Raw genomic sequence first — 21,161 nt, 5'->3', positions numbered from 1 at the left:
GTTTCTTACTTAATAATTAAATTAAACCAAAATAAATAATATCTAGTTTAGTATTAAAGTGAACAAAATGTATATATTTCGTCAGATATATCAAGAAGTTTCTAAGGATTGTTCATATAATCAAAATGAAGTATTTCTATTTTCATTTTCACTACCACAAATATTTCATGCTTAATAAGTAGAATGTTTATTTCATTTATTATTATTTTGCAAACGAACTAAGACTACAGTGAAAGCTTCCTTGGATATAACAGTAAATTATCCTTTTGAATTTTTGATCGCCTTCTCAAGGGATATATCCATTAAATTAGCCGTCACTTTTCATTTCTATTTTGTAATTCGAATATCTAATTTGTTGCTGGCCTCTTTTCGGTGTCTAAGCTTTGTGGGAGGGCGTTTTTGTTTTATATTTTGGTTATTCCAGGAGTTATTTACAACCACACCACCTGTCACCGGGCACCACCACAGACCAAGACACAGCAATCTTCTTGGTCATAATGAACGACTTCCCTTTGACTCTAAGAAAGAAAAAAAGATGAAAAATAAAAAAGCGCCGAGCGCAGACATGGCCAAATGGGACTCGTTTTTAAAATAGCCACCGTTTAGAGTAGGTTAAAAACAACTTTAAAACGATAGCAGAACAAATGAAATCTTGTTTCAACCTCAAATACGAAAAAAAAGAAACACTATAAAACACGACACATTTATCATGCATGTAAAGGAATTTCGTGTGGGGAGGCAAAAGACCAAAAAAAAAAAAGCAATATATATATATGTTTATAAGTTGTAGACAAATTTTACCACGCTAAAATGGAAAATACAACGGAAAAAAAGGGGGAGTTGGGGCTAGAGGAGGAACAAGCAAACGAGGGCCAATTGGGAGGGAAGTTAACGTGGGGGAGATGGAGGACATTGGTTTGCATGTTTTCAAAATTTGTCCACTCGGGCAAGAGATAACTTTCGTTTTTTTTTTTTGTCTGCTTCTTTCTTACTTCTCTCTGTAGTCGATTTTCAGTTTTTATACCATACACCCATAGGGTGAAATGGTATATTAAAGTCGCCAAAATGTATGTAACAGGCAGAAGGAAGCTTCTCCGACCCTATAAAGTATATATATTCTTGATCAGGATCAACAGCCGAGTCGATCTAGCCATGTCCGTCTGTCCGTCCGTCCGTCCGTCCGTCCGTATGAACACGCAGATCTCGGAGACTATAAGAGCTAGAGCCACCAAATTTGGTATGTATACTCGTGTAGTATGCACATGTTCAGAGTAATTTGGAATTTCGGCCACGCCCCCTTACGCCCCCAGGAATCACATAAAACTGTTTTTCTTAAAAAGTATGACAGCTAGAGACATCAAATTTAGTTTGTATACCCGATTAGTTAGTGCGCAGAAATTAACTGTTTAAACTTTTTGCCACGCCCCCTTACGCCCCCAGGAATCACACAAAACTGTTTTTCTCAAAAAGTATAATAGCTAGAGACATCAAATTTGGTTTATATGCTCGTTTAGTTAGCGCGCAGAAACTAATTGTTTAAACTTTTTGCCACGCCCCCTTCCGCCCCCGGAATTTACATAAAAGTGATTTCCTTCAAAACTATGATAGCTACCGACATCAAATTTAGTATGTAGACTAGCTTAATAGACGCGCAGATATTGGCTATTTAAACATTTTGCCACGCCCACTTCCGCCCCCGCAAATTAAACAAAACTGATTTTATCAAAAACTAACAAAGCTAAAGTCACCAAATTTAGTATGTATACTGGCATAGTATGCGCGGAGAATTTAGATATTTTCACATTTTGCCACGCCCACTTCCGCCTCCATAATTTAGAAAAAACCGATTTCCTCCTTTAGTTTTTTGACTATCGCATTTAAATTTAATTTATCTTATCTATTTCTACCAAACTACCAAATTTTATTGAAATCGGACTAGAAACATGTAAAATATGCGTATGAACGTATTTTACTACGCGGTCCACAAGGCCAGAATTGGACGTTGGCTAGTAGCGGCGCTAGAGTGCTCGTGTGTTTGTAGAGTGAGCGAGATAGCACATAGTATAAGACATGTAAAAACAATTTAATAGACATACATTTGGTCTTCGAAATAAGAAATATTTGTTTCACCAGGTGTATGGTATACCCAAGTCGACGAGTCGACTTACTTGCTTCATTTTTTTTTGGGTTTGGACCACACTTCTCCTAATTGCTCTGACTCTGAAAAAAATGGAGAAAAAAAAAAAAGAAAAATTGTATTCCTTTGTTATGTTTTTGTTTTACTCTTTTTTTTCTGGTGGCTGTTTGGCCTTTTTGTGGCAAACTTAACATTTTATATAGCCGCCGCCTGTTGTTGTAGTTGTCGTTGTTGTAGTTGTTGTTGTTGTCCTCGATCGGTGTCGTGTCCATGTTCATGTCACCAACTGTCGCACCACCTTTTCGGCTACAGAAATATTTCTCTGTCTTTTTCGATCTGCACTTTGGCTGCCTGGTGTTGGTTGGTTATTTGGTAGTTACATGTGGGGAAGAAGAAAACGCCAAAAGGAGCGCCACATAAAGTATAAGTTGAAAGAGAGAGAGAGAGAGAGAGAAGGTGCATAATGGCAAAGGCGAAGGTATTTGCAATATTTTCATTTTTACTCTGACATTCGGCACATTTTTTTTTTTATTTTCCCTTTTCTTTTCTTTTCTTTTCCTTTTGTTTTTAAACACTTTTTGTTTAAAGTTTGGAAGTAAATAATACTGAAAATCGACTAATTTTAAGTAAAAAGTCATCTCTTGATTAATTATGATCATTGGCTAATGTAGTTTGCCTTAGCCAAATGTTGCTTAGTTTAGTAAATATTAAACAAAAACCACAGGGCAGACAGTGGGAACTTTAAGCATTGTAAAATAAGTTGCAACCTTTCTATTAATACATAAAAGTTTATAAAGTTCTCAGAAATATTTTCAATAATAATTTCGGCAACCTTTTTATAGCAAAAAGGGTAAAATCATTTTGGTCGGAAGTGTGCAAAGCATAGAAGGAAGCATTTCCGACCATAAAAAGTATATATATTCTTGATCAGAACGACAAGACGAATTCAATTAGCCTTGTCCGTCTGTCCGTCCGTCTGGATCAACGCAAACTCCTCCTTGTATATCTCGGATTCAGCCGGATCGGACCACTACATAAAAACGGCAAAGTCATGACAAGTGACTTTTTTAAATAACTTTGTTATTTTCTAAACTATTGTCATGAAATTGAATATTGAGAAGTTAATTACTTCCATAAACGACTGTGGCAAATTTGATAAGGACTGTATGACTATATCATAAAGCTCCCATAGAAAGGATCGGTCGAAAACAGTAACTTTTGTAAATAACTTCGTTACTTTTAACACGATTGCTTTTGAATTAAACATTTGTCAGTTTAACATAGATATTTATGACTGTACCTAATTTGATCAAGATCGGGTGACTATATCATATAGCTCCCATAGGAATAATCAGTTGGAAACAGTGACTTTTGTCAATAACATCGTTATTTGCTATGACAAATATTGTAGGCCGTCCATTAGACTATTTAGTTAAAACGTTTTTACAGTTTGAAGACCATAGGTAAGGAGAGAGTAAAAAAAAAATTTGCAAGGGTGTACAATCTTTGACGCGGTCGAAGTTACCCCGGCCCTATGGTTGACAATTATTTAATAATGATCAGAGTTAAGTTATCACTTCTTTTCCCTCTTCTTTTCCCTCTTCTTTTCCCGTCTTCTCTTCTTGTCACCTGAAAGCTACATATAAACCAATAAGAAGTTCTTCTAAGCGATCTTGGCTTAATGCCATGACTAGTGGAAGATCTAAAGAAGCAAACATAACTCATATTTTCATTCATGAAAGAAATAATCTAATTTTTATTAGTTTATACTTTTGATCATATGTTAATCATTTAGAAACTGATAATTTACTGCAATCAAGAGAAGTTGCTGATAAGGCCAACGAATGTATTGTATCAGGCCTTAAAGATGTTATGACTGAAAAGCAAAAAAAAAAAGAGAGTAAAGAGTAGAGAAAACAAAAAGCAAAAGGAAAACCCATTTTGATAGGTTAAATCAACTGTAACACTAGACATCGCCTTTGCCTTTGCCGTCAACTCCCTCGATCTCCTTGATTTCCTTGTTGCTGCTTGTGGTCTATAACAATATTGTCCAAGCAAATTAACAATTCATTGCCTTGGACCCGAAAAACAAAAACAACATATTCGTATCTGTGTTTGTCCCCTTGTTGCAGCAGTACACCAACCGCACCCGCACCCGCAATCCCCTCCTCTTTATCTTTTTTTTTTTTGTTTGCCGCACACTGTCTGCTCCGATTTATCTAGGTGGGCCAAACATTCATATTGTGCTTGTTGTGTGTTTGGCTTGGTGGTGGTGTTGTGGTGCTGGTGGTGGTTGCCTTTGTGGTTTGCCTGGCTGTGCCGCTGATCCCGCTGATCTCCCTTGAACTCAAAATGGTTTCGTTTGATTGGCCTGCATCGTGTGTTATTGTTTTTTTTTCTCTTCTCTTTGGCTTTTTACAAGTCAATATGGTTATTGTTATTGTTGTTTGCTGTATTTGTGTGTGTGTGAGTGTTGATTGTGTTGCCTGTCATTTGGCCATTTGCGACAAAGTAACTTTTTAGCTTCACGTGTGCCAAAAGTGACGCCAAAGATCTCCAAGAGGCTCCAACTTCAACTCTCTTGGCAACATGTTGCCAAAGCAGTTAACAATTCATTAGGTGTTGCTTTTGTTGTTGTTGCTGTTGTTGCTATTGCTGTTGTTGTTGATATTGTTATTGTTGCTGGTCGTCTGTGTGTGCCCGTGCACAAGTTGGCAATTGGCAATTTATGGCAAGTTGCTGCTGGCAAGATCTACACACACAGTTGGTCGGTTGGTCTGCTTGGCCAAATGTGGTCAAATTCTTGTGAAAAATTTGCTGCAGTTGCAGTTGCAGTTCCAGTTGTTGTTTACTTGCAATAGATTCCAAAAGTTGATTATTTATACAATATTTTAATTATGCTTTTGGTCATGCGGAATGCGGTTCTCTATGGTGTCTGTCGCATGGAGGAGGCCTTTAGAGACCTTAAAGACCTCCGACCCTCTACCCTTGCCCCTTTTGACAATTTATAGAGTTGTTGTTTTATACGATTATATCTGTGTAGTTTCGTTTCATTTGTTTGATCTTATCGCTTGTCATGATGTCAAGGTCTCATTTTTGTTTCAAATTCAGAGATTTAATCAAACGAACTTAGAATGTGCTACTAAAATGAAACCTTGCCAAATTATTGTAATTCTTAATTTTAGCTTGATGACTAAACTTTTCAGTTAAGGGAGAGAGAGAGAGAGAGCGAAAGAGAAGTAGAAAGAAAGATATGGTCATTAATTGATTAATTTTTAGCCACTCAACACTTGATTGTTGTCGTCTCTGTCGTTGGTTTGATTAAATTTGCTGAATTGCTTGCAATGTCTTCGTTTCTTAGTGGGGTTTATCTAATCTACTTTCAGCAGACACACGAATTGTTGTTTCAAAGTTCAGGCATACAAAGTCAAGTGGTTTTTTGAACAAACACACAATGTAGATTTCAATTAATACTTTTGATTTTCTACTCATTGGCTTGAGAGTTTCCCGCCAGACAGACAGTTTTAGCTTCTTTTTTCGTGAGAACAAAGTCGTAAAAACGTCATATCCGGTTGAAGTACTTTAAGTACATACATATATTTTGTTTTTCTTTTCTAAAGCAAAATTAGAGCGTAGCAAAGAAGTTGGAAGAACGCAACGGAAGCAAATATTTGTGTGTAACAGGAAAAACACAAAATAAGATCAAAAGATAGGTAAAATTGAATGTTGGAATACAAAAAAAAAAAAGTTGTAGTTTTCATTTTCAATTTACATTTAAGAAAGGCCAAAAAGAACAAGTTAATAGTAAAACTTCTTACCATATAATCTATTTATGTATTTTCTTTTCATTTAATATTGAAAATATAAAATGACTTTATGGATTTACTTTAATAATTGCTAAAAATCAATTATTTTCCAAGTTTTACCCAAGAAGGCTAAAGACATCTTATGCCAAGTAATATTTGAAATGAACAATCTAATTCGTTTAAAGATTTCTCTAAATGAAAAAAAGTAGCTTAATGTCTAAAGAGTTTTATATCGATATCTTGATATTATATTAAAACCTGGTTCTGGTTGTATTCTTTATCAATAAATGAGCTAAAAGAAATCAGAATGTTTCTAAAACTCTTAACTCTTTTAAGTTAACTACAACCCTTTCCTTAAACACTTGGCTTTCCCATTAAGTTTTTCAACTTCTTCAGCATTGACATGGAATTCACCTCGCTTTGAATGAAATCCCTAAGTTATTAGATCACATGGATGTATGTTTAATAAATGGACATTAAGATAGTGAAATGTGTTGGTGATTTATCCCATAGTTTACTAACTCTTAATCAAAATGAATGAAATAATCATATAGCAATGGCTTATGGGATTAGGATAATCGTTTGTTATTAGCCAAAAACCTGCCACTCTTCACACTCACTCACTCGCATGTGAATTGAATTGGCTGATTGGCAATGGCTAAACTGGTTTTAATCTATGCATCATTTGTATTTGATGTTAGCTTAAAGACATAATCGACTTTAACTAAGAAAAAAAAAAAAAATTAGCTGATCTCAAAGAAAATTGAAAGTTTGTTTTCATTTTCATTCAATTTCTACTCGAGTCGACTCGACACGAGACTCATTCAACACTGACATGCTTTTGTCATCGTTTTATTTATATGACAAACTAACCACACAAAAATTGAGCTTCCCCTTTTCTGTTTTGGTTTCATTTTAACAGATTTATGAGTTTAAAGTGTAACCCCAACTCGTTTTTTTATCTTCTCTCTTTATCTTTCCGTCTTTACTTTTTGTTAATTTTGAAGTTTTCATTAAATTGTGTTGCTTTTGTTCACATTTTTATCTTCTTTACTCTTTTTCTAAATTATTTCAATGTGATTATGGTTAAATATTTGTCTACAGAGAGAATATTAGCAGTTGGCGTTTAGTCGCGTTTGACTCGATTGACTTGCAGAGAAAATTAAGGAGCTTCATCTAAACTAAACTAAACTAAAACTGCTTTAAGATTGTAGCCAATTTTCAATCCAAATATGGTTAACTACCATCTAACTGGATAATAATTTGGCTCTAGGGTATATGAATGTCGTCGCTTTGGCTGCCATTTGGTTTTGTTTGTCTACGCAAATATTTGTCTTTATCTTTTATGTTTTTTTTTCATTATTATTATTATTTTTACGTTGCCCTCTTCTTCTTCTGTCGCCTTGTCTTCTTTATTTTTGGGCTTTTGTTTGGTTTATTAATAGCCAGTTTTTGGTCTAGGCTTCCACTCTGCTTGTCTATTGCCTTGCCGGTCATAATGTGGAACATGTTTGGCATTAAATTTTGGTTTTTTGTTTTGTTTGAAGTGTTTAAGCCTTTTAGTTTTTGTCTTTGTTGTTGTGTTTCTTTTAATTTTCCTGGAATTTTGACAAAAAAAAAAAAAAAAAAAAGAAAAAAAAGAGTTATTACCACTTTGGTATTTGCAGGTGTCTTATGTAAGAGATGTAACAGGTGATGGATGACGTTATCTCTTTGTCTTTCTCTTTCTCTCTCTCTCTTTAAGGTGATAATGTGGTGCTAATATTTGATAAATCTATTTAACGGTTCTCGAAAAAAACCAAATATGCTTTTCCTTTTAACCAATTTGCATATCAATGCAATGCAAAGTAAAACTTGCTTAGGCATATTAATTATATAATTAGCCAAATGACTTTTTCCACAACCCAACACAAATTCATATTTCCTTTATGACTCATTTTATGCGGTTACGGCGCCAAGAAACCACCTCCAACCTTCTCTCCCCCGCCACCCACCTCTTGCTCACTGACTTCATCCTTTTGTCATATGCAAATTTTCACAACATGAAAGGCGAATGCCACAAGAGACTGTCTGAGACAGGGGGAAAACAGTTGGAATGACTGCCGGACTGGCGGACTGCCTGACTGACTGACTAGATGGAAGTTGGGGGGGATCGAGCACAGCTCTCTTCTCTTTTCCTCTTTGGACTTTTTATGAAAGTCATTTCGAGTGCCAAGTGTCTGCTGTCCGTCTGGTCTAACTGTCTGTCTGCCCGGAATGGTCTGTAAAAATTGTGGCGACATTATTAAAGACAATTTTATATGAAAATTTTCAATTTTTCATCTTTTCTGCGTAGGTTGCAGTTGAATTATGAAATAATTGAAAATACAAAAAATATATATGTGTGTGCACGTTTTAAATTGTATTTTACCCCCCTCTTAATTGTTGACCCCTGCAATAGGACAGTGGCGTAGGCTTGTTAGAAAACAATTGGTAAACTGTTGGAGCTGAAAAAAGCTATATAGTAAAAATTAAAAGAAATGGAACCTGATTGATATCCCTTTTTGTGTTGAGCCTCTGTTTTTGTGTGCTCTGCTCTGCTCTTGTCTGCTTCTGAGGGCAAACTTGTAACTGCATTTTGGCTTTTGCAATTATTATGCCCAACTTTATTTACTGCTTTTAGCATCGATTTGTGTGTAGTGTTACGCCCCGACAGTCTGTGACCGTCCGTCCCCTCTTACCCTTCGAATAACTTGTACTCTTTTTGTTTTTTTCTATCACCCACTCACTATTTGTGCAGCAGTTTTTAGTTTTCATAGTTTTTGCAAGTTTTGCTTTTCGTTTTTCATTACTCGCGGGGTTGCGGTGTTCGTTCGTATCTTAAGTGGCTAAATAAACGCTTGCAGGCCAATTTGGGAGTTGGCTAAGTTACGCCTCCCGCCATACCTGGCCTCCCGCCTCCTTCGTGGCTTGTCTCCACCGTCGACAACGATCCATTTGCATACAAATATGGCCCACAAGTGTTTTTTGCGACTAATTTTGTATGAAAATTTGATTGCTTGGCGATTAGAATCGTGTTCATTGTTTCTTTATTTCTTTTGGCTGGTTTCACTACCGTCCGGATGGTGGACACCGAACTGAACTGAACTGAAGTGGATTGGCTAAAGTGGTGGTTGGAGTGTATTTGTTTTGTTGTTGCTGCTGCTTTCCTGATTACCTACCTCTGAAAAATGAAGTAATACTATACACACTACTCATAGCCACTTTGGGGCATATTCGTAATAATTGTAATTGTAATTTCATTTATTTTTATTTTGGTTTTGGTTTCTTGTTGCCTTTTATGCGTTAAAGTCGTTGAACGTTTTCAAACGGTTTGTAAGTGTATTATTATGTAGTTATGCTGTTACCGGTTACAGTGGATTTTTAATTGCCCCAGACCAGCCGCCCCCTCCCTCCCCGCAAAATGTTGTTGTTGTTGCTGTTGATTGTTGTGGGTGTGATATGATGCAGTGATATGAGAATCTAAAGTTACAATGTAAACAATGTGTTCTCTGTATGCAAAATGTAAATAAAGTTTTCAATCAGTTAGAGTTAATTATAAGTTTAAGTTTCAGAAGTTGTAATTAACATATTATGTGACTTTTAGCGGATGTAGTTAAGTTATTTGCTAAAAAAAATATATTGAATGGTTCGTTAAATCTCTACCATACTTAGACCATTTTATAACTGATGTAATTAGTAATCTTATTCATTGTGAAGAGAAGGAAATTAGGACAGCTAAAAAATAGGAGAGAATCATTAAGTAGAAGAATAGATAGATAACTAAAATTAGTCCATTGAGTCCTTTATGAATGTCATGAAAATGATTGGCAGTTGAAAATTTATTACTCATACGTCATGTATGTCAAAGCAAACAATTTAAAAATCTTACATATGCATTATTCTCTATTAAGATTTCGCAATTTGTTGTAGGATCTATCTAATATTAGCTTATACTTAGTACTTTGATTAGCTTGCTTTAGAGGAAATTATTTCATATTAAAACATTTTTCAATTGCAATTTTACCATCATCTATTAATGGCTTCCTGCAGCTAGTCCAATCATTAGTAGAAAACGAGAGAGAGAGCAGTAAGAAATGGAATGTTGAAAAGTGCAAACAACAAAAAACAAAAACAAATGAATAAATGCATCAATTATACAAGATAAATAACCCTAACCCAGCATGATTCATCATCATCATTATCATCATCATCGAGCAGTAATCATTAAGAGAAAAAGATGAAGAAATAATAATAATAATAATTTTATTCGATTTCCTTTCAACTAATTTTGCATTTCTCTTTCTTTTTTTTTTGGCTTTTTTATTTGCAGTCTTAATTGCAGTGTTTTTTTTTTTCGCTTATAAAGAAAAAAAAAAACAACAAGCGAGTATTTTGCATAAACGGAAACGGAACGAACATAAAGGAATCAACAGGCAGCAGCACCCACCCAAACCACCCAAGCACTTAACCACTCAACCACCGCCGACTGAAGGTCATTGTCAGGTGGTGGGGTATGAAGTGTGAGTTAAAGAAGCAGCTAAGCGAAACGGTGGCAAGGAACGCAATGGAAACGAGAGGAAATTGCGCAGACATGCAAATTTTTGGCAACAGATTTTAAATGCATAAAACAACAACAATTTAATTCAATTAACTAAACACAAAACACACTAGCAACAACAACTACTACTACTACAATTTACCCAATTGCTAACAATGGAAATGCAACACGAAAACGATATAGCAGCAGCAGAAACAGCAGCAATTAGCAACCAAGAGACTGAAACAGCGGCCATCATAATGAAAAGCGATGAGGAGAATTCATCCCTCAATGATCCCAGCATCAAAGGATTAACAGCAACAGCAACAGCAACAAATATAACAACGAAATCAATGAGATTGGAAGATCTGGTGGCAACATTTGCCATGCCAGCCCTACCACCCCCTCCAAAATTATGCTTAACCACAAAATCGGCAAATAGTAGTCGCAGCAGTTCACTTAAAAAGAAACAACGACGTTGCCCCACAGGAGCTGATGTCGGTGGCGAAACAACAGCTGAAGATGGCGGCAGGCGGCCAACCAACACAAATGGCGGTAATGGTCAATATATTGATATGAAAACTTCACAATCCATGACCTCATTGCAACCGAATGAAGAGCAACAGGAAAGTCGTGATGTCATCCAGGCTAAACTCCATTTAGAGCGACCCTACAATAGCCTCAAGGTAAGTCAGTCAGAGTCAGAAAAGACGTTTGTGTGTGTGTGTGTGTGTGTGTGTGTGTAGTGAATGTTTCTTAGTTGGTTAGTTGATTGGCAAGCTAACCTTAACTGGCTGGCTGGCTGGCTGGCGGTTAGTTACCTGCATCTGATATTATGGTAGTTACTTGCAGCAGGTGTAGGCCGACATCAGAAAAAAAAAAAAATAAATTCGCATAAATTTGTAATTGGGCGAGCAGTTCTTGTTTCATTCTATACACACACACACATACATGCACTCAGGATAACTAACGGCCAGTTTGGCTACTCAAAATGTGACAAGCTGCCGTTAGAATATGTGTGAGTGTGTCTGTGTGTTCATCGTTCTTCTTCTACATGTTCTTGTTGTGTCAGCGGAAATTGCTTTAATAATTTATTAATAAATTTCATTCATTAGCATGCCATCAAAAAATTTCAACTAACGGTTCATAACTTGTCTAGTTAAGAGGCGCCACATTCGCCATGAAGATGCCGCTGCCTAGCTGAAAAGCAAGTTCCTTATATGTATATGAAATCCTTTTTGCTTGAATGTTTTCAAAGAAAGACCTTAGATCCTAAAATAAAAGAAGACAGATAAAAACTTATATTCTTGATCAATTTAAAGACAGATATTCATTATTACTTCTGACTAAACTTCTAAGCCTAAAAAAAAAAAGAGTTTGCTTGTGATAAAATGTTTTAAAACTTTTACAAGGTGTATTCAGTTTGTTCAAGTTTTTCCTCCATGGCCTTGTAGTATATATGTATATATAAACTGATTCATTTCATTGTCAAGCAACAATTCCCCCCCCATGCAAGCTAATTTTGGCCTCCTGCCTGCTGAACTGTGGAGACTTTTCTTACTCACTATTTCTTTCTGTCAAGTTTTCGCCAGTCATTCGTTTGCCCCTTCATAGGAGGCAAACCATTATCCACCATCTGGGCCCAAACGCCGCTTATTCATTTTATTTCAATTCAATCAATTACAATTATACACAAATCATCAAATTGGCAAATGGCTTGGCTGACTGATTGGCTGCTTTGGGCTGGCTGACTGGCTGGCTGGCTGGCTGGCTAATTCAATCACTTGCAATGTTTTCATCTCATTGTTACGTCGCGAATATTGGCGGCTTGTTGAAATAAGGAATTTCCTTCCATGACTTTTGTTGTTGTCTGCTTGATGACTTTCTTGCCACAAATAAAAGAAAGAAAGAAAAAAAAAAAAAATTCATTAATTAATTGCGCACACAATTGGGAGCATTGTGAACCGGTTTTTTGGCTTTGGCTTTGGCTTTGACGTTGATTTTTTTTTTATTTTTCCTGTGGATAACTGCGCGCGCGCATAGTGTATGCCGAAAATGGTTAATCATATTACTCCCGCCGTATTTGGCAGCCTCAAATTACTTATTTTATTAACCAGGCACAATATTTCCTCCATGCCGCACCTGAATCCCGCTCCTCTATCGTTTCTCACTCTCTTTCTCTCTCTCGATCTATCTCTTTTACAGAAAAACAATACAAACAAAATGCATCGTTACTCTTGGGGCAGTGGCCATAGTCATAGCAGCTCCAACAGTTTGCACAGTAATGCCACATTAGGATTGAGCTCATCGGGTAAAGATGATCTTTGGGCGGCCATACAAACCAATTATAATTATATTATGGATACAAACCTATTGGACACATGCAAAGAGGCACGCTGTGAAATAGAAGGAGCTGCCACAGTCCTGGAGAAATCCAATGAATGTTGTTTCAAGGTAAGAGCCTAACACACGAAGTTTAGTGCTTATTCTGAGTGCCTTAAATGAAACCGTTTTCTCAGATTCTCGATGAAACCCAACGACCAGAGGGTCTCTGTGAGGATCCCAAGGAACTACGTCGCTGGTTGCGGGATATGGAAAACAAACTAGAAAACTCTCCGACTATTTCGGAACTAACTCTTTATGGCAATGCAGAATTGCAGCGACATTTAGCAGTTCACTCGGTAAGTCGGAATATTTTTATTATTATTAAAACTAATTGAGGCATAAAAACGGTTATATTTCTTATTCAAATCCATACACATTTTTTTTCACAAATAGGGTGTGAAACTTTGCTAAGTTGATGCAAAAACCAAAGCTTTTTGAATGCGTCTAAATAAAATTTCAATGCTTTACAGAAAAGCACAAATTCAACAACGGTTTCTGTTAAAATTAGTGTTGCCTAGTTTTTAGGGCATGATAATGCTGCCGGTTCGCTTTCCATAGTCTACTTTAAACATTTTTTGTGTTGCAACATTTTCGAATGTAACAATTCATTTGCCTACTTTTGGGAGGCAACTCTTAGGACTATTACTCGCACCCTTAGGACTATTACTCGCACCCTTAGGACTTTTACTCGCACTAAGCGAGCATTGCGCATGCGTGACCAATCAACAATTTACTTAAAGGTTCTGAGAGGTTTATTTAAGTTCATTTACTCCTTTCTTTATATCAGCACCAATTCTAACATATGTCTTTATATAGTAAATCGGTTATAAATTGGATAAAAAGAAAAGGCACTTATAATCCACGTGCATTATTAATCCTTAATAATAAATTTAAGTGACTGTTGAAGATTATTTTACTGTTTTAAAGACTTGGAACAATTTCCTATATCGAAGGTCACGAGACGTTGTAGATTTATGGTAACTGTAAAAACATTGTTCACTTAAAATCGCTCGATCTAATAAATTTATGAGTCGTAAATAAAATAATGAAACACTTTGGCTTCCTACAAAATAAATATCTAGACAAAAGATGCTTAAGTTTACCCAGTTCAAGATCCAATTAAATACAATAATAACTAAAGAATTCTCAGTTCATTCGAAACTGAAAACTGGTTTGTCGCGTGGCACAACAAACAAATTTTTGGCAAATTGTTTGTCAATAGATTTTCGCCTATATATATTATGGCCCATTCGATGGATGAGCATCAACAGTCACTCATCGACTCTAAGACCACAAACAAGACTCAAGTTTAGCTAAACTAACCAACTTCTTCAAAATGTTCCGCACAGTAAGTCAAGTCATTGGAATCTCTATCCTTCGACTATAACAGCAATTCGAAACTTCTTTAATCCTCGTACTAGTTGGCTGTACTCCTCGCTTTGGTGGCCGTTGCCTTGGCTGCTCCTGGTTACATTGCTGAACCTCATGTGGTTGCCGTTTCTCCGGTTGTGGTGCCCGTGGTTAAGCATGTCCATGTGCCAGTGGTGCCAGTGGTGAAGACCTATACCCCAGTGGTTCATCAAGCCTATGTGCCCGTTGTGAAATCCTATGGTGCTGTCCACGCTGGTCACTATGGACACATCTACGGTTAAACAATATTGTGATTTTTTTAAATTTTTTTTTTATGTGGAAGCGATGAATAAATAACGACAAATTATACCTGATGAAATCTAAATATCTTACCAATTACTACTGCTGAGTTAGGCACTTATAGCTTATATTACCAACGATATAATAAGGTATCAATTTCCCCAATTATTAATTGGTAGTCTCAAAATTAGAATAGAAAATGATTTTCTTGATCATAATCTTCTTTGAGCATGAGGATCTTATTAAACGAGTTACATAATTTAACAATACTTATGAAAGAAAACTTTCAAAAAGAAAGAAGAAAAAATGTGAAACAGAAACAAAAAAGAAACATAAATCTTGATAACAAGGTTTGGGTTTAAGCCCAGACTGGGCCCATGTGGCCCAGGCTAAGAAAGATACTAATCGAATGAGGTAAAAGTGTAACGAAAGAAATTACATGCATAAATACTTCATTTTTCATTTCATTCACGATGACTTTGACTTTTATATCAGTTTTGAAAGAAATGCTGCTTCCGTTAGTGCGTGTAAAAACAGAAGAAAGGGAAAAACAAACTGCACTTGCCCATCCGCCCAACGCCCTCCCTCTTGCTCTCTCTGCACTACCAGCTCCATCCCCATCCCCGTTTAAGTATCAAGATTGTATAACCAAATAACAAAATGCAACTTGTTGGTTGGCCAGACCGAAGCGGAGACCCCCATTCAGTCATTCAGCCAGTCAGTCAGAGAGTCCAGTCATTCTCATGGATGGATGTTCCCCTTGCTCCCCTTATTGCTTGCATTACGAAAATTTATTGAATTGAAAGTGAAAATTGCGGCTGGTGAGAAATCAAAGAAATGATGAGGAGGCACATGAAGGAGTTGGTGAAGGAGGGGAGACGCAGAGAGATAACCTCAACCTCTGCCGGACTTCACTGTCGACTGACGCCAACAACTGACACGATAATTGGCAATGTGTTCAATGTGCTTTGTTGGTAACACCTTCGATTGGGTCTAAGCTCAAGCTGTATATGGCCTAAAGATGTAAGAAGAAAACAACAACAGCAACAACAAGACTAGGGGGATTTTTATCTGAACAATATTGTTTATATATATTTCGTATTGCGTGGCTTTGGGGCTCTCATATTATATAACTCTATATTTCTCTCGCTCTCTCTCTCTCTCTTCCTCTTTTTCTGGGAGTATGTGAATAGGAGTAGGAGTTAGGCCTAAGAGTGAAGCGACAAATCTAAGACGGAAGAGCAGCCCGTCGCCCAGTGCGCCTTGTTGGCTTGTTTTAAATCATTTAAAGTTGAAGTTAACTTTTGGTTTTCATTTCTTTTTTTTTTTGTTTTTCTTTCATTTTTTGATGTTCAGCTTGATTGAACACATGGCGACCATGACAGCTGGACAAGCAAAGTATTTAGCTTTTCTTTTTTTAGTTTGCGTAAGAGTTACTTAAACATAACTAAACTCTCTCTAAACATATAAATAAAAAAGTGTTGACTGACCAAAGCTGCCAAACGTTTTTCCAGTCTCTTGGAGAGCAAAGAGTAAAAAACAGATCTACTCAATTGAAGAACTATTAGCTATTAGTTGAGAAAAGTTCTAGAAGACTTCTATGCTTGTTTATAATTGACTAAAGGCTTAACTTAGTAATCGCCCTGATTAAAAAGCTAATTATCCACCACTAAAATTCTATCTACAGCTCAGTTTAGAGTTTATATTTTATATTTTCCAAAAAATAAGAGGGGATAATGAGACGCTAAAGATTGGGATACATCATAAGATGGTCATGAGGGTTTCAAAAACTCCTTGAAAGCTTTGGTTAAGTGAGACGTAAGTTGCTTGGGGGAGGCGGGGTCAGCAATATGGTGTCTTTATAGCCGATAACCGATAGTCAAGTACTTTATACGAAGAAAAACCCAACCAACCAACCTTCGTATGTGTAACATTTAAAGCGTTAAATCGTTATGAACGGTATCGTTAAAATCAGCATTTTATTGCCTTTTTTTCATTTACTATACTTCTTTAAATGATTTCATGTAACTCCAATAAATATATGTATTTTTTCTTTCTGCTTAAATGATCTCTGTAAATTGTAAATGATTAAAAAGTTGTGAAAGTTCATTTAAAGGTTCAATTGGCTTGCTAACTGCCGATAAAGTAAACTGAAAACCTAAACACTTGAACTAATTTGGCAAATGTTTTATTGCCCCAGCACTACTAAGAGCCACAACTGAATGGCCCTGGCTAGCCATATGTTTATTGTTGAACAGCTGGGGTAAAAAAAAAAAAAAAAAAAAAAAATCTGTTTAACTTTATTGGGGGAAAGGTTATAACTCTCTAACTCGGTCCGAAACTCAATTGTTATGCAAATCTGGCAGAGATTGCCGGCCGCCTGCTCTCAACCATGAACAATGGACAGAGACAAAGACACCAGAGACTTAGAGTGAGACACCCAGAGACTTTTTGCTGGTTATGGTAGAATCGGTGGTATATCGATGCCAAATCGAATGGACAAACTTTAAATTATGGCAGTCATAAAAACTAAACTGGACTATTTCCTGGAGTCACCCGCACAAACTAATAATAAAAAAAAAAAACCAAAAATGACAACTAAAGCAAAAAAAAAAAAAAAAAAAAACCTAGTTAAATTGTCATTGAGATTACGGTTGTTGTTGTTGCTGCTGCTGCTGCATTTTGGTTATTTACTGTCTTTCTTTCTTAGGTAAAAAAAAAAAAAAAAATTGCGCCACCTTCACTTTTTGGGCAGAGTTTAAAGACAAACAAGGCGCCTGCTTTGAGTTCGAGTTGTTATTTCTTTCCAATTCTTTTTTCTCTCCCATTTTTGGTTAAACAGAAAACCCCAAACACAAAGAGACATAAAACATGATTGTTTACGCTTCACTTGACCAGAACATGATAAAACTGGAAGATTTCAATTAAAAGGCAAAAAACAATCAGAGGAAAAAGAGATTGCCTCTTGGGGGTTTAGCTTTGAATACCCTGTAAATGGATTCACAATTTGGTCGGTCATTGATATAGGTTTATAAGTCATAAACCAAATAATGACAGATTTTGGCTTCCTACAAAATGAATATCTAGACAAAAGATGCTTAACTTTACCCAGTTCAAGATCCAATTAAATACAATAATAACTAAAGAATTCTCAGTTCATTCGAAACTGAAAACTGGTTTGTCGCGTGGCACAACAAACAAATTTTTGGCAAATTGTTTGTCAATAGATTTTCGCCTATATATATTATGGCCCATCCGATGGATGAGCATCAACAGTCACTCATCGACTCTAAGACCACAAACAAGACTCAAGTTTAGCTAAACTAACCAACTTCTTCAAAATGTTCCGCACAGTAAGTCAAGTCATTGGAATCTCTATCCTTCGACTATAATAGCAATTCGAACCTTCTTTAATCCTCGTACTAGTTGGCTGTACTCCTCGCTTTGGTGGCCGTTGCCTTGGCTGCTCCTGGTTACATTGCTGAACCTCATGTGGTTGCCGTTTCTCCGGTTGTGGTGCCCGTGGTTAAGCATGTCCATGTGCCAGTGGTGCCAGTGGTGAAGACCTATACCCCAGTGGTTCATCAAGCCTATGTGCCCGTTGTGAAATCCTATGGTGCTGTCCACGCTGGTCACTATGGACACATCTACGGTTAAACAATATTGTGATTTTTTTTACATTTTTTTTTATGTGAAAGCGATGAATAAATAATAACAGAGTACACCTAATGAAATCCTTATACATCTTATGAATTAGGGGTATGGATATAGCCAAAGTTATTAAGGATAAAATAAGGAATTGATTTCTTGATTGGAGGACATTAATTTGTGGGTTACAATAAGATTTCCATTTGCGGTAGTCGATAAATGGTATGGATATGTTTGATATCTTATACACAGGGTATATTCAAGTCGTAGTTCAGACAGATTGTAAGTGTGTAATGTGTAAATGTTTTTCTGTCGGTTAGTTTGAAGTGTGACTTACAAGGAGCTTGTCATCTATATTTCTTTCAATCATCCTTTCTTTTTGCCTATTGGCCAAGTTTTTGTTAACAAAACGCTGCGTGTTCCCATTACGCTCCGCTCCGCCCGTCCACGATACCGATCTCGAAACTGAACCGCCGACACACAGAGGCAGGGACTGAGACTGAGACAGAGACAAAATGAACTGTCTAACAACTTATTGAAAATATGTTTAACCATTTTGGGCAATTGACATTTTGGGCTGCCGGTTGGAGGTTCCTGCTGTACCGCCTCTGCTCGACTCCCTCCCCACTCCCCTGCTCTTATCGCCCGGGCACAACGTGACAAAACAATTGTCGTAAATCAGTGAAGGCAAAAAGGAGTTAAGAGTGGTAACTACTAGTGAGGGCAGAGAGCTATATCGATAAGGCATTTGGAATCGGTTGGGAAAGGGGGCGACTTGATTGCGAATGGAGCACATTTTGTTTAACTGCCCACAAATGCAAAAATTGTATCGTTGTTATTGTTGTTGTTGATTTTTGTTCAATTTTTTATTTTATTTCATTTTTTTTTCTCATTTTACTTGGGTGCCAGTTGCTGTTTACTTTCATTTGGCTCGTGGCCCGGCTGAAGTTTTCCACGTAGGAGAATGAATTGAACGATGCTGGTGGATAAATCGAACAGCGGATGGGGATAAAAATTTTGATTGAGGAATTCCACTTTAAATAAAAATATAAAGGAATTTTCAATTAGCAAATCAATGAATGAAATGGGGAAAGAAAGTTGACTTCAAATAAAAGACAATTTATATATGTTTATGGTAGTTTTTGTAGGCATTTCTATCGACATCCAATAGAGATTATTGTCCCAAGATCTTCTTGAAGAAGTGTTAGTGTTAGTTGGTTTAAAATTTTGTGTGATGTTAAAGAAATAATCCAAAAATATGCCGATATGAGGTGCAATTGTGAAAGGATTTTCCACCTTGGCTATTCCAATTGAGATTATGTTAAATCAACCCACCGCCCCACCTTAGTTCAGTTCATTTCGCTTGAACTTTCGATCTCAACTTTCAATCGGGCAATCAGTCAAAGCGTCGCCACTTCTAAGTATCATATTATAAAAACACAACAAAAATTCCACTAATCGCCAATTGAGATCGAGCCAAAATGAAACCAAACCAGGCAAAGCCTTTCTCCTCCAAACTTGACATTGTTCGACACACGCCCAAAAAAAAAAAGTCCATAAGTAAGAAAATATGAAAAATAACACAAGAAAAAAAAGAGGTCTTCAAGTTCAATTGCGTTTCACTTTTTTTCCCCCCCCTTTTGCTTCGTTATTATTATTTTTCTTCTTCCCACCGCCCCCTTCCATTCGTGATTTAAATTAACAATTAAAGCAGATAATTAACAAAATGGAAACACAACACAAGAAACCAAAGCAAACCAAACCGCAACAAGATTAGAAGGCGGGACAGCAAACAGACTCTCGCTTCCTCACCCCAAATTAAAAGAAAACCAGAGGGCCGGGGCTAACTTCGACCGCGTCAAAGTTTGTATACCCTTGCAACTTTTTTGGTAACTCTTTCCTTACCTATTAGCCATCAATGGCTAATGTTTGCCAAAGAATGGCCTACAATCATAGGAAATAACGAAGATATTGATCAAAGTCACTGTTTTCCACCGATCGTTCTTATGGGAGCTATATGATATAGTCACCCGATCTTGATCAAACTTGGCAGAGTTATTTATAGGCGTAATAAACTCTCTAATATTAAGTTTCACGACAATAGCTCAGAAAATAACGAAGGTATTGAGAAAGTCACTGTTCGTGACTTGGCCGTTTGTATGGGAGCTATATTATATAGTCACCCGATCTTGATCAAATTTGGCATAGTCGCTTATAGGCGTAGTAAACTCTCTAAAATTAAGTTTCACGACAATAGCTCAGAAAATAACGAAGTTATTGAGAAAGTCACTGTTCGTGACTTGGCCGTTTGTATGGGAGCTATATGATATAGTCACCCGATCTTGATCAAATTTGGCATAGTCGCTTATAGGCGTAGTAAGCTCTCTAATATTAAGTTTCACGATAATAGCATAGAAAATAACGAAGTTATTGAGAAAAGTCACTGTTCGTGACTTTGGGGTTTGTATGGGAGCTATATGATATAGTGGTCCGATCCGGCTGAATCCGAGATATACAACGCCTGCAGTATATACAAGCCTACGTGCAAAATTTCAGCTCTGTAGCTCTTACGGTCTAGGAGGAGTTTGCGTTGATCCAGACGGACGGACGGACGGACGGACGGACGGACGGACGGACGGACGGACGGACGGACGGACGGACGGACGGACATGTCTAGTTGAACTCGTCTCGTCGTGCTGATCAAGAATATATATACTTTGTATGGTCGGAGATGCTTCGTTCTATGCGTTGCACACTTCTGACCAAAATTAATATACCCTTTTTGCAAGGGTATAAAAATCAAAAATGATTTATCCAAATGTTGCCCATATATCAAGTATTATGTTACCAACAATAAAAAAAAAAAAAAAAAAGCAACAAAAACTTCAACTCTAATAACAAATGCGATGACGATGAAGCTGAAAATGAAGTCATTACCACAGACAACTGGCGAGGGTCGAGGCAATTTCTTCGGTAA

General features: G+C 36.7%; 1 protein-coding gene across 1 annotated transcript in view; it reads left to right on the top strand.

Moving 5' to 3' along the window:
* Window positions 1-21,161, top strand: part of klar (klarsicht) — a 147,766-nt gene that overhangs the window by 38,494 nt on the left and 88,111 nt on the right. The window contains 3 exon segments of the mRNA XM_068287172.1: window positions 10,295-11,187; window positions 12,707-12,955; window positions 13,021-13,182. Of these exon segments, the coding sequence (XP_068143273.1) occupies window positions 10,678-11,187; window positions 12,707-12,955; window positions 13,021-13,182 (921 nt within the window). The 5' untranslated portion in view covers window positions 10,295-10,677.

The sequence above is a fragment of the Drosophila tropicalis genome, unplaced genomic scaffold (assembly GCF_018151085.1).
Source record: "Drosophila tropicalis isolate 14030-0801.00 unplaced genomic scaffold, ASM1815108v1 contig_463, whole genome shotgun sequence".
Taxonomy (NCBI): domain Eukaryota; kingdom Metazoa; phylum Arthropoda; class Insecta; order Diptera; family Drosophilidae; genus Drosophila; species Drosophila tropicalis.
The sequence above is the reverse complement of the archived record's forward strand: the minus strand, read 5'-3'. Positions and strand labels throughout refer to the sequence as shown.